The 15890-nt window shown below is 44.0% G+C and overlaps 1 protein-coding gene across 4 annotated transcripts in view; it reads left to right on the top strand.

Moving 5' to 3' along the window:
* The first annotated feature begins 4136 nt into the window (after window positions 1-4136).
* SPPL2B (signal peptide peptidase like 2B) overlaps window positions 4137-15890 on the top strand; it is a 74694-nt gene continuing 62940 nt past the window's right edge. For all 4 annotated transcript variants that reach the window (XM_077272678.1, XM_077272688.1, XM_077272660.1 and 1 more), the window contains exon 1: window positions 4137-4315. In XM_077272678.1, the coding sequence (XP_077128793.1) occupies window positions 4268-4315 (48 nt within the window). In that variant the 5' untranslated portion in view covers window positions 4137-4267. The remainder of the gene's footprint in view (window positions 4316-15890) is intronic.

The raw sequence follows: 15890 nt of genomic DNA on the forward strand, positions 1-15890 counted from the left end.
AATGTCACCTTACAATAGCAAGGTGGCATTAACCCTTCATTACCCCATATCCCACCGCTACAGGGAGTGGGAAGAGAGTGGCCAAGTGCCAGAATAGGCGCATCTTCCAGATGTGCCTTTTCTGGGGTGGCTGGGGGCAGATGTTTTTAGCCACGGGGGGGCCAATAACCATGGACCCTCTCCTGGCTATTAATATCTGCCCTCAGTCACTGGCTTAACCACTCTGGCGGAGAAAATTGCGCGGGAGCCCACGCCAATTTTTTCCGCCATTTAACCCTTTATTTTAGCAGCTACAGCGCCCAAATTTTGCATACACACACTACTAACATTAGTAGTGTGGAATATGCAAAAAAAATGGGGATATGAGATGGTTTACTGTATGTAAACCATGTCTCATATCCTGTCGGGTTTGGGAAGGAGAAATGAAAAGCCGGCAATTGAATTACCGGCTTTTCACAGATATCGCGCTGTAGTAAATATAAATACAGACTATATATATATATATGTTTAGTAAGTACAAAGGATGAGGGCACTCACCCGTCTTCAATAAAACCAATTCCTTTATTTATGAAAAAACATCCAGAGGGTCGTTATGGCCGGGGCCCCGGCCATAACGACCCTCTGGATGTTTTTTCATAAATAAAGGAATTGGTTTTATTGAAGACGGGTGAGTGCCCTCATCCTTTGTACTTACTAAACGTTTTTGGATTAAGAGACTGTTTTTCATGAAGGAGCACCTGAAGTCTTGAACGGCACAGCAGGATGCATGTCTGTGATCCCCATAGAGAGGTCTGAATTCGGCAGGACAGTGCCGCTTGGTTGCGTTTTTCTTTGTGTACAATATATATATATGTGTCTCAATGACATATATATATATATATATATATATATATATATATATATATACATATACTGTATATATGTTTTCCCGAGCATTTGAGCACATAAATCCATTAGATGTCGGTTTTGCAAGCCTGCGAGAAAATATCGCAGTACGGATGCCATACTGATTACAAACGGAGGATGCCATGCGCAAAATACGCTGACACACCCTGACTACGGATCACTATTTTGGGAACATTTCTCCGTATTACGGCCGTAAAATACGGACCGTATTGTCTTACGCCGAGTGTGACACCGGCCTAAGCCCTTTTTCATTTTTGCGTTTCTGTTTTTTGTTCCCCTTCTTTCCAGAGCCATCACTTTTTTATTTTTCCATCAATACGGCCATGTGAGGCCTTGTTTTTTGTGGGACAAGTTGTACTTTTGAACAACACCATTGGTTTTACCATGTCATGTACTCTAAAATGGGGAAAAAATTCCAAGTGAGGTGAAATTGCAAAATAAAGTGCGCCATTTTCCATTACCTGTAGCGTATCCATTTTTCGGGATCGGGGGTTGGGTTAGGGCTACTTTTTTTGTGCGCTGAGCTGTCGTTTTTATTGATACCATTTTGGTGCAGATACGATCTTTTGAACGCCTGTTATTGCATTGTAATGCAAAGTCGTGGCGACCAAAAAAAGTAATTCTGGCGTTTTGACTTTTTTCTCCCTACGCCGTTTAGCGATCAAGTTAATGCTTTTTTTTATTGACTGATCGGGCGATTCTGAACGCAGCAATACCAAATATATGTAGGTTTGATTTATTTTATTGTTTTATATTGAAAGGGGGGTGATTTAAAGTTTTATATATATTTTTATTTTTCTAATATTTTTAAAAACATTTATTTTTAATTTTGGCATGCTTCAATAGTCTCCATGGGAGACTAGAAGCTGCCATAACCCGATCGGCTATGCTAAATACAGTCGATTACCAGATCGCCTGTATGTAGCAGAATACTTCATTTGCTATGAGCACTGACCACCAGGAGGCGCTCGCAGCAATCCAGCAGGCAGCAGTGACAACCATAGAGGTCTCCAGGAGACCTCTGGTTCTCATGCCAACCGATCGGTGACCCGCGATCACGTGACGGGAGTCACCGATGGGCGGATTTCCGGCCCGATGGCCAGAAGCATGCATTAAATGCCGCTGTCAGCGTTTGACAGCGGCATTTAATGGGTTAATAGCTTTGGGTGGATCGCGATTCCAGCCGTGGCTGTTACGGGCACATATCAAATGTTCAAAACAGCTGACATGTGCCGGGAAAGATGTGGGCTCACCGCCGAAGCCCACATCAAAGGGAGGGAATCCAACTTGAGCATATACTCACCAGAAGGCCGACTCCACTGAAGCCAATGTCTCCTGTAAAAGAATTAATATAATAACCATATTCCTGACCTGTCCACTGAGAAGATAATAATCCAATTGTCCCTCGACGTATTTGTCTATGTTACATCTAGATGGCAGGCTGCATTGTTACATGATGCGACTATACAGCCTGCCATCCAGCAGAGACACTGAGCTGTGCGCCTCACGGTGAACTCCTTTCACCTCACTGATATCAACCGCCAATTCAACTGAATGACGTCAGCACAAGCGCTGTTATAACTTTTCAAACTGCGTTCGTGCAGACTCCGATATGTCACTGACATCTGTATATCTATTCTATGTCAATATATCCTATTCTGTCGGGTCACGCTGTGATTTTAGTGTACTTGGCTGCTGAAATGTCGGGTTTTCAAGATCAGTGTGTAAAAATCGGACGGCACACACATGGTCCGAGTGCTGTGCGTTTTTTTCTCGCACCCATTGACTTCTATTGGTGAATGAGATCCGATTTTCAAATAAAATCGAAGCATGACCGAGATCCGAGCTGGAAACGCAGATGAACACACAATGATAGAATAACATTGGTATGAATATAATCCGATTTTTAATTCTACTGTATTCATCCAATTGCATTCGTTAATGTATTCGCCAGTGGGAGCAAGCCCTGAGGCTATGTGCACACGCTGCGGATTTGGCCCTGCGGGTCCGCAGCAGTTTTCCATGAGGTGTACAGTACCATGTAAAATATGGAAAATCAAATCCACAGTGCATCTGCTGCAGAAAATACAGCGTTGTTTATTCCGCAGCATGTCAATTTTTTGTGCGGATTCCGCAGCGGTTTACACCTGCTCCATAATAGGAATCTATAGGTGAAATCCGCACAAAAACGCCGCAAATCTGCAGGTAAAACGCAGGGTGTTTTACTCCGCACAGAAATCTGCAACGTGTTCACATAGCCTAACAATCACTTTGCATCTTTTGAGAAATGTATCATATTACTTTTTTTACCCTTTATTATATTTTTTGGGAAGGTGGCAAAAGCAAACAAGCAATTCTGGCATTATAAAGGATCAAAAATATGTTTTTTTTCCTATAAGCAAGTGATATTGAAAAGGCCTGGGAGCCACTTATCCTTATACTGTGCAGAGATGCATTTACACTGCAGGATTGTCAGGAATACACCCCCATCAGGTAGGGTCACACGACCATTTTCTTTCCATCCCAGAGAATCAGTCTGTTCAGAGCGACATCGGACGTGGAGGGAACAAAATGTTTCTCCTCTCTCTCCATTTTGACAGAGCGCACTTAAATGCCATCTGAGTGCAGCCTGATTTTTTTCATGGACCCATACACTTGCATTGTAGATTTTGATCGGACACTAGGCTCATAATCGAACATGTGTCACTTGGGAAAATCAGATGTGTGCACCCCATAGAAGATGATGGGTCCGTGAAAGCCACACGTAGCACTCGGCCCATATAATTGGTTATGTGCAGGAGTCCTTACTCCTATAATTGCGCAGTGTAAACAGGCTGCCAATCACCTGGCACAAGAGCAAAATGTTCTTTTGTAGGGTGAAATGATCACTCGTCCTGTGCTGCCGAGAACAATGGCAGCCTACATGCGCCGAACTATCTATCCAGGATACCTATCAGTTTTAGATTTTGTTTTTATAGGCAGGAACAAGCAGAACCAGCCGTGCTTTCTATTCTGCGCACCCATATACGTTGTGATAACACCCTGGGTAATAATGCTTTGCGTACAAGCTGTCACTGTTCTCGGCAGCACGTTGTACAGGACATGTGCTGCCGAGGACGCTCCTACAGCTGCCCGGCCTCAGCCCTTGTGTAGCGCACGTGACGTCACAGCTCCGGGAGGCTCCTCCCCCTCTCTGCTTTACTGAGGGAGATGTGTCGCTGTTGTGACTCGGAGAGGGCGGGCTTACACGGCATTCGCCCACTGCGCATGTGCACAGCATGGCGCTGAGTACCAGCTGACTGGCTGTGTTCTTGGTTCGGTGTATGTCCTCCCAGGTCGGGGACTCGGGCAGCAGCGAGACATGAAGACCCCCATTTTCCTCCTGTCGTGGGCAGCCATAGTCACCCAGGTGAGAGCCGCTGGTCTTTGTCTTCTCCCTTGTGCAGATGCTGGCACTTGTCATCATGTAGTGGCAGACTCCATGCCATCCTATTACTCATCATGTTCTGTGCCAGTGCCATGCAGTCACACTGCAGACTGGTGACTTCGGAGGATGCAATGATGCATACTATGTACTCTATGCCAATGCAGAAAGGCCAGTAAGTGCGATAGTTGGCACCCCCGAGGCAAAGTCTACACATCTCCTTGTTCAAATGCCACTGTGCCATGTATTACACATCTCCATCCTCCGGATATGCATCCCCCCATGACATAGCCCACCAGATTTTCACCTGGACTGATCCAGCTTCTAGAACATCACTATCAGTTTTGAAAATCCATAGTTGGCACTTAAGTCAGCAATAAATTTAATTAAATATTTGCTTTTGATACGCATTTGAAAATCAAAATTTAGAGTGCGGCTGTTTTCTTAAAATTTATGATTTAATTGGATCTACTCCAAGTTCGGTCTGCACCTGGTGTCTTTTTTCAGTGTGCACGCCATTGCTCTAAACACTGACTGATTCACACATCTGTAAGGCCGGCGTCACACTAGCGAGTTTTACGGACGTATGAGAGGCGCAGAAAATACGCATTGCATACGGTACAATGATTCTCTATGCCCCAGCTCCTATCTGCTGTATTTTACGGTCTTGTACGGCCGTAGAAAATCGCAGCATGCTGCGTTTGTCAGCTTATTGCGCAAAAAATCCGCCAATGAAAGTCTATGGGGGCGTGAAAATTATGGATTACACACGGACCATGCGTGTGACTTGCGAGAAATACGCACCGGTGTTCTCTAGAAAAGCCGGCAATTCAGTGCGGTGTACAGTAAAAATGACACTGACAGGTTAGAATAGAAATATATATATATATATATATATATATATATATCTATATATATATATATATATATATATATATATATATTCAGTGAGACACATATACATATTTGTATTTCATACAGCGCTAGATAGCAGAAAAGCCGGTAATTCAATTGCCGGCTTTTGCTATCTCCTTCCCAAACCCGACAGGATATGAGACATGGTTACATACAGTAAACCATTTCATATCCCTTAATTTTTTACATATTCCTCATTAGTAATGTTCCAAGTGTCTGTGTGCAAAATATTGGGGCTCTAGCTGTTAAAATAAAGGGTTAAATCACGGAAAAAATTGGCGTGGGCTCCCGCACAATTTTCTCCGCCAGAGTGGGAAAGCCAGTGACTGAGGGCAGATATTATTAGCCAGGAGAGGGTCCATGGATATTGCCCCCCCCCCCCCCGGCTACAAACATCTGCCTCCAGCCACCCCAGAAAAGGCACATCTGGAAAATGCGCCTATTCTGGCACTTAGCCTCTGGCCGGCGTCACATTAGGCGTAAGACAATACGGTCCGTTTTTTACTGCCGTAATGTGCAGAAAAGTCCCCAAAATAGTGGTCCGTATGTCATCCGTAGGCAGGGTGTGTCAGCAGATTTTGCGCATGGCATCCTCCGTATGTAATCCGTATGGCATCCGTACTGCGATATTTTCTCGCTGGCTTGCAAAACCGACATCTAATGGATTTATGTGCTCAAATGTTCGTTAAAAAATTTCTTCAGTGTGTATATATATATATATATATATATATATATATATATATATATATATATATATATATATATATATATATATATATATATATATATATATATATATATATATATATATATATATATATATATACATATATATATATATATATATATACATACATATATATATATATATATATATATATATATATATATATATATATATATATCATTGAGACACATATATATATATTCTGTATTTATATTTAATTCAGCGCGATATATGTGAAAAGCCGGTAATTCAATTGCCGGCTTTTCATTTCTCCTTCCCAAACCCAACAGGATATGAGACATGGTTTACATACAGTAAACCATCTCATATCCCCCTTTTTTTTGCATATTCCACACTACTAATGTTAGTAGTGTGTATGTGCAAAACTTGGGTGCTGTAGCTGCTAAAATAAAGGGTTAAATGGCGGAAAAAATTGGCGTGGGCTCCCGCACGATTTTCTCCGCCAGAGTGGTAAAGCCAGTGACTGAGGGCAGATATTAATAGCCTAGAGAGGGTCCATGATTATTGGCCCCCCCTGGCTACAAACATCTGCCCCCAGCCACCCCAGAAAAGGCACATCTGGAAGATGCGCCTATTCTGGCACTTGGCCACTCTCTTCTCACTCCCGTGTAGCGGTGGGATATGGGGTAATGAAGGGTTAATGTCACCTTGCTATTGTAAGGTGACATTAAGCCAGATTAATAATGGAGTCTAGTCTAGCGGTGGACACCGCGTCGGTCACACCATCCCTGCACGGGCTTTGCCTAGTCAGCAGTTTACAGACCAATACTCTGCATCTTCATGGAAACTATCAATCATTTGCCTATACGGGCACATTTTTTCTCCTAACCTCTGCATAGCACGTAACTGAGGAAGGTCCAGTTTGAGACCGAAACGTTTTGTTGTTGCTGATAATAAAATAAATCTCCAGATAAGAAAGTTGAGTGCCAGGTTTATTTACATATGGTTATGGTGTTGGAACCTACCTGAGCACCACTAATACTAAGACAGTGCACGAGTTTATCTATCTAAGCGACCAAGGATCAGGCCCCTGCTGGGAGATCGTTGGTCATAGGGAATGATCAGGAACTTTATTTTGTCGCTGATCACCCGCTGTCATCGCTGGATCGGCATGTGTGACGCCGATCCAGCGATGTGTTCACTTGTAACCAGGGTAAATATCGGGTTACTAAGCGCAGGGCCGCGCTTAGTAACCCGATATTTACCCTGGTTACCATTGTAAAAGTTTAAAAAAAAAAAAAAAACAGTACATACTCACATTCCGAGGTCTGTCACGTCCCCCGCCGTCAGCTTCCCTGCACTGACTGTCAGCGCCGGCCGTAAAGCAGAGCACAGTGGTGACGTCACTGTGCTCTACTTTACGGCCGGCGCTGACACAGTCAGTGCGGCAAGCTGACGGCAGGGGACGTGACAGACATCGGAATGTGAGTATAGTAGTGTTTTGTTTTTTAAACTTTTACAATGGTAACCAGGGTAAATATCGGGTTACTAAGCGCGGCTCTGCACTTAGTAACCCGATGTTTACCCTGGTTACCCGGGGACTTTGGCATCGTTGAAGATAGTTTCAACGATGCCGAAGTCGTTCCCCTGATTGTTGGTCCCTGGAGAGAGCTGTCTGTGTGACAGCTCCCCAGCGACCACACAACGGCTTACCAGCGATCACAGCCAGGTCGTATCGCTGGTCATGATCGTTGGAAAGTCGTTTAGTGTAACGGTACCTTAAGGGCTCTTTCACATGTCTGTGTCTCCGGTACGTATTGTGACAGTTTTCACACGCACAATAGACACTTACACACGTACACCCATTCAAGTGAATGAGTCTGTGCACGTCAGTGTGTTTCCACGGACCGTGTATCCGTGGGCAAGACACGCCGACATGTCTGTTTTTTTCCATCAGCATGTGCCACAAAACGTCCCACACACGTGCACGCAAATGTCACACATTAATGTCATCTGTGTGACGCGTACGGGCGCCAGAGAAGAAGCGGTACAGTAAGCACTGTTCCCCAGCGCTGGGTGCTGAAATCAGCTCTCATTATTCTCCCCTGCTCTGCCGGCAATCAGCGGGAGCAGAGGAGAATGATTATGGTAGTTATATTCAAGTGAGAACAATGACAGCAGGCGATGGCTGATGGGATTACCATTCCTATCAGCCTACACCTGCTGCCGCTAATAACAGTGACAGCAGGAGAGGCTGATGGGAGAATTCCTCACCTGCCGCCTGCGCTATAAATATATATAAAAAAAACTGTCGGTTCCCCTGTATTTTCTATAACCAGACAGGCAAAATTCAGAGCTGGAAACTGCAACCCTCAGCCGTCAGCTTCAGTAAGGCTAGTTATCAAGAATATAGGTTTTCCCACGCTGTTTTTTAAATTATTTAAATAAATAAAAAAAAGTTGTGGGGTATCTCACATTTTTGACAACCACCCTTGCTAAAACTGACAGCTGGGGGCTGGTATTCTCAGGCTGGTAAGGGGCCATGGATATATACCCCCCAACCTAAAAATAGCAGCCCAGAAAAGGTGCATCTCTTTGCCCGGCTCCTCCCACTTGTCCTGTGGCGGTGGCAAATGGAGTTCATATTTGTGGGGTTGATGGCACCTTTGTATTGTCAGGTGACATCAAGCCCACAGCTTAGTAATAGAGAGGCGTCTATAAGACACGGTGACCTTAGCACCATGGGGAAAAGTCAGTGATGATGTCACCGCAGTTCAAGCTCAGTAAGTTCACTGCAGATCACTGTGAGAATTTCTCACTGTAGCACTTCTTCCCTGGCACCTGTCTGTGTGGTACTGATGCGGCACACAGTTGCCACACGTATGCCGCAAGTATTACACACACGGACACTGTCCCCTCCGGTACCGTTTTTTTTCCGGAAAAACCAGAAGCAGCGATTTGTGTCTGTGTGTGTGTAATACTTGTGGCACATGTGTGGCAGCCATATGCTGTATCAATACCACACGTGCCGGCGCCTGAGAAGCAGCGGTACAGTTAGCGCTTTTCCCTCGCGCCGGGGGCTGAAGACAGCTCTCATCATTCTCCCCTGGTCATGCAGCGATAAGCGCAAGCAGGGGAGAATGTTGAGCATTATATTCAACTGATAAGTGAGAGCAGGCGGCGGCTGATGGGACTAATACTCACATCAGTCTACACCTGCTGCCGCTAATAGCAGTGAGAGCAGGTGGCGGCTGATGGGAGTATTCATCAGCTGCCACCTGCGCTATAAATGATTAAATTAAAAAAACGGCTTGGGTTCCCCTGTATTTTTGGTAACCAGCCAGGCAATACTAACAACTGAGGGCTGCAACCCTCAGCTGTCAGCGTTGGCAAGGCTGGTTATCAAGAATGGAGGTGTTACCACGTTGTTTTTTTAAATTATTTAAATAAATAATTTTAAAAAACGTGGGGTCCTCCCCATTTTTTTTGACAACCAGCTTTGCTAAAGCAGACTGCTGGGGACTCGTATTCTCAGGCTGGTAATAGGCCATGGATACTGCCCCCAGCCAAAAAATAGCATCTATCAGCCGTCCAGAAAAGGCACTTTCTATTAGATGCTCCAATACTGGTGCTTTGCCAGCTCTTCCACTTGCCCTGTAGCTGTGGCGAGTGGGGTTCATATTTGTGGGGTTCGTCACCTTTGTATTGTCTGGTGACATCAAGCCCATAGGATAGTAATGGAGAGGCGTCTATAAGGGCATGTTTCAATCCGCAACATCCAGATGTTACAGCATAGTGGAGGGGATTTTTTGAAATCCCATCTCCACTATGCGTACAAAGATGCAGGTGGCAAACCTGCGTATACGCACATGCGGCGCATTTTTATAGACCGCAGCGTGTCTATTTATCTTGCGGAGACACACAGTCTCCGCAAGATAAATAGCACCTTTCTATGCATAGGATGTGGCGATTCTGCATGTGTTTAATGAACACATGCGGAATCACCGCGTGTACAAAAGCTGGCAGCGCTTTGGACGGGGCGGGTGTCTGCCATTCCGGACCATAGCCTTAGACGCCTGTACATTACACTTTTCCATTTTTATTTTAAAATAAGAAACACAGTTTAAGCCACCTAGTACCCATTCCATTGAAGCCGCCGTCTCCTGTAATAAAACAAAAAGAATAAAACAACAATATCCCTCACCTGTCTGGCGTTCTGTTCTACGCCGTAATCCATGTTTGACAAGATAGAGGATTTTGTGGATATAGTCGACGCTGCCGATAATGATATAAAGTCAAGGTGTTCAAATAGACAAAAACTGGTTTAATTCAGCACGTTTCAAGATTCAAATGACCTCTTCCTCAGGACATAAACACAAGTTATGTCTTGAGGAAGAGATCATTTGAACCTTGAAACGCATTGAATGAAACCACTTTTTGTCTACTTGAACACCTTGACTTTATATCATTATCGGTAGCGTGGACTATATCCACAAAATCCTCTATCTTGTCATATCTGATACGTTCTCTTGCGGACCCGTGGATCTGCTGCAGCTGGAATCCTCATTGAGATCTATATGCCTTACCAATAGATCTATCAGGTTAGTGCAATTTGAATTGAATTAAATTTGTGTCCATCGGATAAGACCCTATGTCACGATAATATAATACCACCATGGTCTGAGGGATTTTTTCAGAAGGTACCATGGTTCCCGAAACACTGCCTATGAAGCTTTTGTTCTCTGTCTTGGCCTGCAGGCAACTCCCTCCCCCCCCCCCCCCCCCAAATACAGCAGTAACTTGAAACTCCAGTGTGGGACTCTGTCTCCCCCCCTCCCTTTCGAATGCAGGAGTGTGTAGAAATCCTTTGTCTGAAAGCCATGTGCTCTCATGCTCATGTACAACCTTAATAGTAAGGTATAACTTGACCCCAATTAGTGACAGAGATATGGAAGTTATATATTTGGTATGTGCATTGGCCACGCCATCCCACAGTGCGTTTTCTAGGCGCTGCGCCTAGCGGATACAGAGAAACGGATTGCTGCTTAACGGGTTAATAACCACATCGTGTTTGGGCTCAAATTAACGCCTAGCTCATGCCCGGAAGAAGGGTAGTTCCGTAATCGCTATACGAGGTTGGAGATATGAATATTCCATAACACTGAGTCCCTCTGAGAAAGTAGGAGTGCATTCCATAGCTCCGACCACTCTGATGTCACGAACAAGGGGTATAAGACCCTGAGAGCTCAGTTTTCATTAGCCTTTGACCAGCAAGCTAGCTGAGAGACACTCTGTAATTCATCTTGATGTATCGCCCCTCCCCTGAGCCACATGGTCTGCCAGGAGCTGAAATGATATAAGGAACTGTAAGTCTTTTTTTCTTCTGTTAATCCCTTTTTATTTGTAATTGTCTGTACATGCGATATTTGTCTTCTTGTATAATACCTTTTTGTACTTCTGTAAACACTGCCTACCTTTTTGGGAGTAAAATATATAAAATTACTAGCTTGTCTCTCCTTGCTCTATAACGAACTGTCACGTCCTCTGAAGTGAATTACGCTACTAATTTAGGTTGGCTCTGGATCCGTTACTACGTAGGAAATCGGAGCTGGTGGCAGTGGATTTGTTCACGGGGTATCCTCCCCGTGAACCGTACACGATCTTGCACTGATCTCTCCTACAGTTTCATCCTGTAATCCATGTTTGGGGATGAACAGTTTTCAACCTGGACAGTGCCAAGATGTGACCGTCCAAGCTGACAATCGCTGAGGAATGAGGAGACTTTTCACATAGTTTTTTTTTTTTTTTCTCTTCTTCAAATGCCCATACTTTTCATGGGTCTTTGAACATTCAAAATTACAGGGAAATTTTAAATGATTTACAAACAATGGTTAGGCTAGGTTCACATTGCTGCTTAACGGGCTGCTGTTAACGCAAGTGCCGATATGTCGTCGCGCTAGCGCAGATAGAGCTAGCAGATACTCTATCTGTGCTAGCAGTGATGGACCTGGAAATGCTGCAGCCCACGTCCCAGGGTCCGTCACTGAATGACGGCACATCGCTAGTGCACGCCCATTGTGGGCGTGCCCTAGAGATGCGTCCAACATTGGACTAAATGGCGGCGTTAACGGACTACGTTACACCGCGTTATGCCGCGGTGTAACGTAGTCCATCTAACGGGCGCCAAAAACGTAATGTGAACCTGAACCTGGCCTTAGTATTTCTCTTTTCGGTCAGTGGCTCTTTTTTTTACTGTTATATGTTGTTTCTGTTTTGTTTTTTTTTGGCGTTTTTCAAATAGACTTTTTTTGTGGAACATGAAAAACACATTTAAAAATGTAACATTTTAAGGCCGGCGTCACACTCGGCGTAAGACAATACAGTCCGTATTTTACGGCCGTAATACGGCCGAAATACGGTGAAATGTTCCCAAAATAGTGATCCGTAGTCAGGGTGTGTCAGCGTATTTTGCGCATGGCATCCTCCGTATGTAATCCGTATGGCATCCGTACTGCGAGATTTTCGCGCAGGCTTGCAAAACCGACATCTAATGGATTTATGTGCTCAAATGTTCGGGAAAACATATATATATATATATGTCATTGAGACACATATATATATATTCTGTATTTAGATTTCATTCAGCGCGATATGTGTTAAAAGCCGGTAATTCAATTGCCGGCTTCTCATTTCTCCTGCACAAACCCGACAGGATATGAGACATGGTTTACATACAGTAAACCATCTCATATCCCCATTTTTTTTGCATATTCCACACTACTAATGTTAGTAGTGTGTATGTGCAAAATTTCAGCGCTATAGCTGCTGAAATAAAGGGTTAAATGGCGGAAAAAATTGGCGTGGGCTCCCGCGCAATTTTCTCCGCCAGAATGGTAAAGCCAGTGACTGAGGGCAGATATTAATAGCCAGGAGAGGGTCCTTGGTTATTGGCCCCCCCGTGGCTAAAAACATCTGCCCCCAGCCACCCCAGAAAAGGCACATCTGGAAGATGCGCCTATTCTGGCACTTGGCCACTCTCTTCCCACTCCCTGTAGCGGTGGGATATGGGGTAATGAAGGGTTAATGCCACCTTGCTATTGGAAGGTGACATTAAGCCAGATTAATAAAGGAGAGGCGTCAATTATGACACCTATCCATTATTAATCCAATTGTAGGAAAGGGTTAAAAAACACACACACACATGATTTAAAAGTATTTTAATGAAAAAAACACAGCGGTTGTTGTAATAATTTATTGTACTCTCAGTCCATCAGGAACACCCTCGCTTGGAAAAATAATAAACGCACAAGATACATACCTTCTGCTGTCAGATCAGGTCCCACGAAGTAATCCATCTGAAGGGGTTAACTAATATTACAGGCAGAGCTGCGATAAACCGCTCGCTCGTACCTGTAATCCCCGGGTGCTGAAAGGAAAGCAGTGATCTATACTTACATTCAGTTGCGGTGATGCGCCCCTGCTGGATGTTCTCATGAACTGCAGCCTGGGAACTTTTTCCCACGCTACAGGTCATATGAGGACATCCACCAGGGGGCGCATCACCGCGACTGAAGGTAACTATAGGTCATTGACCTACATTTCCTTCAGTCGCGGTGATGCGCCCCCTGGTGGATGTCCTCATATGACCTGTAGCGTGGGAAAAAGTTCCCAGGCTGCAGTTCATGAGAACATCCAGCAGGGGCGCATCACCGCAACTGAATGTAAGTACAGATCACTGCTTTCCTTTCAGCACCCGGGGATTACAGGCAGAGCGAGTGGATTATCGCAGCTCTGCCTGTAATATTAGTTAACCCCTTCAGATGGATTACTTCGTGGGACCTGATCTGACAGCAGAAGGTATGTATCTTGTGCGTTTATTATTTTTCCAAGCGAGGGTGTTCCTGATGGACTGAGAGTACAATAAATTATTACAACAACCGCTGTGTTTTTTTCATTAAAATACTTTTAAATCATGTGTGTGTGTGTTTTTTAACCCTTTCCTACAATTGGATTAATAATGGATAGGTGTCATAATTGACGCCTCTCCATTATTAATCTGGCTTAATGTCACCTTCCAATAGCAAGGTGGCATTAACCCTTCATTACCCCATATCCCACCGCTACAGGGAGTGGGAAGAGAGTGGCCAAGTGCCAGAATTGGCGCATCTTCCAGATGTGCCTTTTCTGGGGTGGCTGGGGGCAGATGTTTTTAGCCACGGGGGGGGGCAATAACCATGGTCCCTCTCCTGGCTATTAATATCTGCCCTCAGTCACTGGCTTTACCATTCTGGCGGAGAAAATTGCGCGGGAGCCCACGCCAATTTTTTCCGCCATTTAACCCTTTATTTCAGCAGCTACAGCGCTGAAATTTTGCACATACACACTACTAACATTAGTAATGTGGAATATGCAAAAAAAATGGGGATATGAGATGGTTTACTGTATGTAAACCATGTCTCATATCCTGTCGGGTTTGTGCAGGAGAAATTAAAAGCCGGCAATTGAATTACCGACTTTTCACTAACACCGCTGCGTATTTCTCGCAAGTCACACTGCTGGTCAGTGTGGAATCCGTATTTTTCACGCCCCCATAGACTTTCATTGGCGATTTTTTTGCGCAGTACGCTGACAAACGCAGCATGCTGCGATTTTGTACGGCCGTAGAAAGCCGTATAATACTGAACCGTAATATACGGCTAATAGGAGCAGCCCCATTGAGAATAATTGTGCCGTATGTTATGCGAGTTTTACGGACGTAGTTTCTGCGCTCTTACGTCCGTAAAACTCGCCAGTGTGACGCCGGCCTAAGAAGAGCCATAATAGAAACACACCTCATTCTGTCTAACTTTCTCCTGACATCAGCACAGACTGCGTTCCTGCAAATGGATGTACTTGTGTATCCAGGTGATTTTGCTGGTATTTCATGAGTCAGGGTATGTGCACATGTCAGGATTTTTCATCAGGTTTTGTAGCCAAAACCAGGAGTGGAACAATTAGAGGAAAAGTATAACAGAAACATATGCACCACTTCTCTGCATGTATCACCCACTCCTGGTTTTGGCTACAAAACCTGATGAAAAATCCTGACAAAATCCTGACGTGTGCACATACCCTTATTGTTTTTGTATCTCAGAGTTACAGCGTCATTTTTGTGGAAAAAAAAACACATTTTCTTAACCTATTAGAAAATTTCAGAAATCACTTGTGGGTTCAAAATGCTCACTAGACCCCCAAATTCCTTGAAGGGTGCAGTTACCAAAATGGGGTCACTTGTGGGTGTTTCTCCTTTTCTTGGCACCTCAGGGGCTCTGCAAATACAACATGACATTTCCAATACGTTCCAGCAAAAATAGAGCTCCAAACATCAAATAGTCCTCCTTCCCATCCAAGCCGTCATATAGGCCCATACAATAGTTTCTGTAAACATGAGGGGGAAGGAGGGTATTGGCGTATTTGGAGAAAACAAGTAACACAATCTATTGTGCAATTTCTTTTGTTACCCATGTGAAAATGAGAAATTTGGGACTAAAGCAATATTTTTTTAGGACTTTTTTTTAATCTTTTTTTTGCTGTTTTGGTACCTTGAGGGTCCTGAGAATGTGACATCATTTCACAATCTATTCCAGACAAATTTGTGCTCCAAAAATCAGTTTACACAATTTTATGCCCAAACAATAGTTTCCGGCCGCATGTGGGGTATCGGTGTACTCAAGAGAAATTGCACAACAACTTGAAAGGTCCATTTTCTCCTTTTACACTTGTGAAACTGAAATATTTGGGGCTAAAGCAACATTAGTGTAAGAACAAAATGTAGTTTTAATTTTTTTTATTAATTCCAAAGTTAGCATTAATTCTATTAAATTATATGAGGGTTAACACATTTCCTTAATGCAGTTTTGAATACTTTGAGGGGTGCAGATTTTAAAGTGGAGTCTTATTTGCAAGTTTTCTGACATA

Source organism: Ranitomeya variabilis, chromosome 1, assembly GCF_051348905.1.
Source record: "Ranitomeya variabilis isolate aRanVar5 chromosome 1, aRanVar5.hap1, whole genome shotgun sequence".
Taxonomy (NCBI): Eukaryota; Metazoa; Chordata; class Amphibia; order Anura; family Dendrobatidae; genus Ranitomeya; species Ranitomeya variabilis.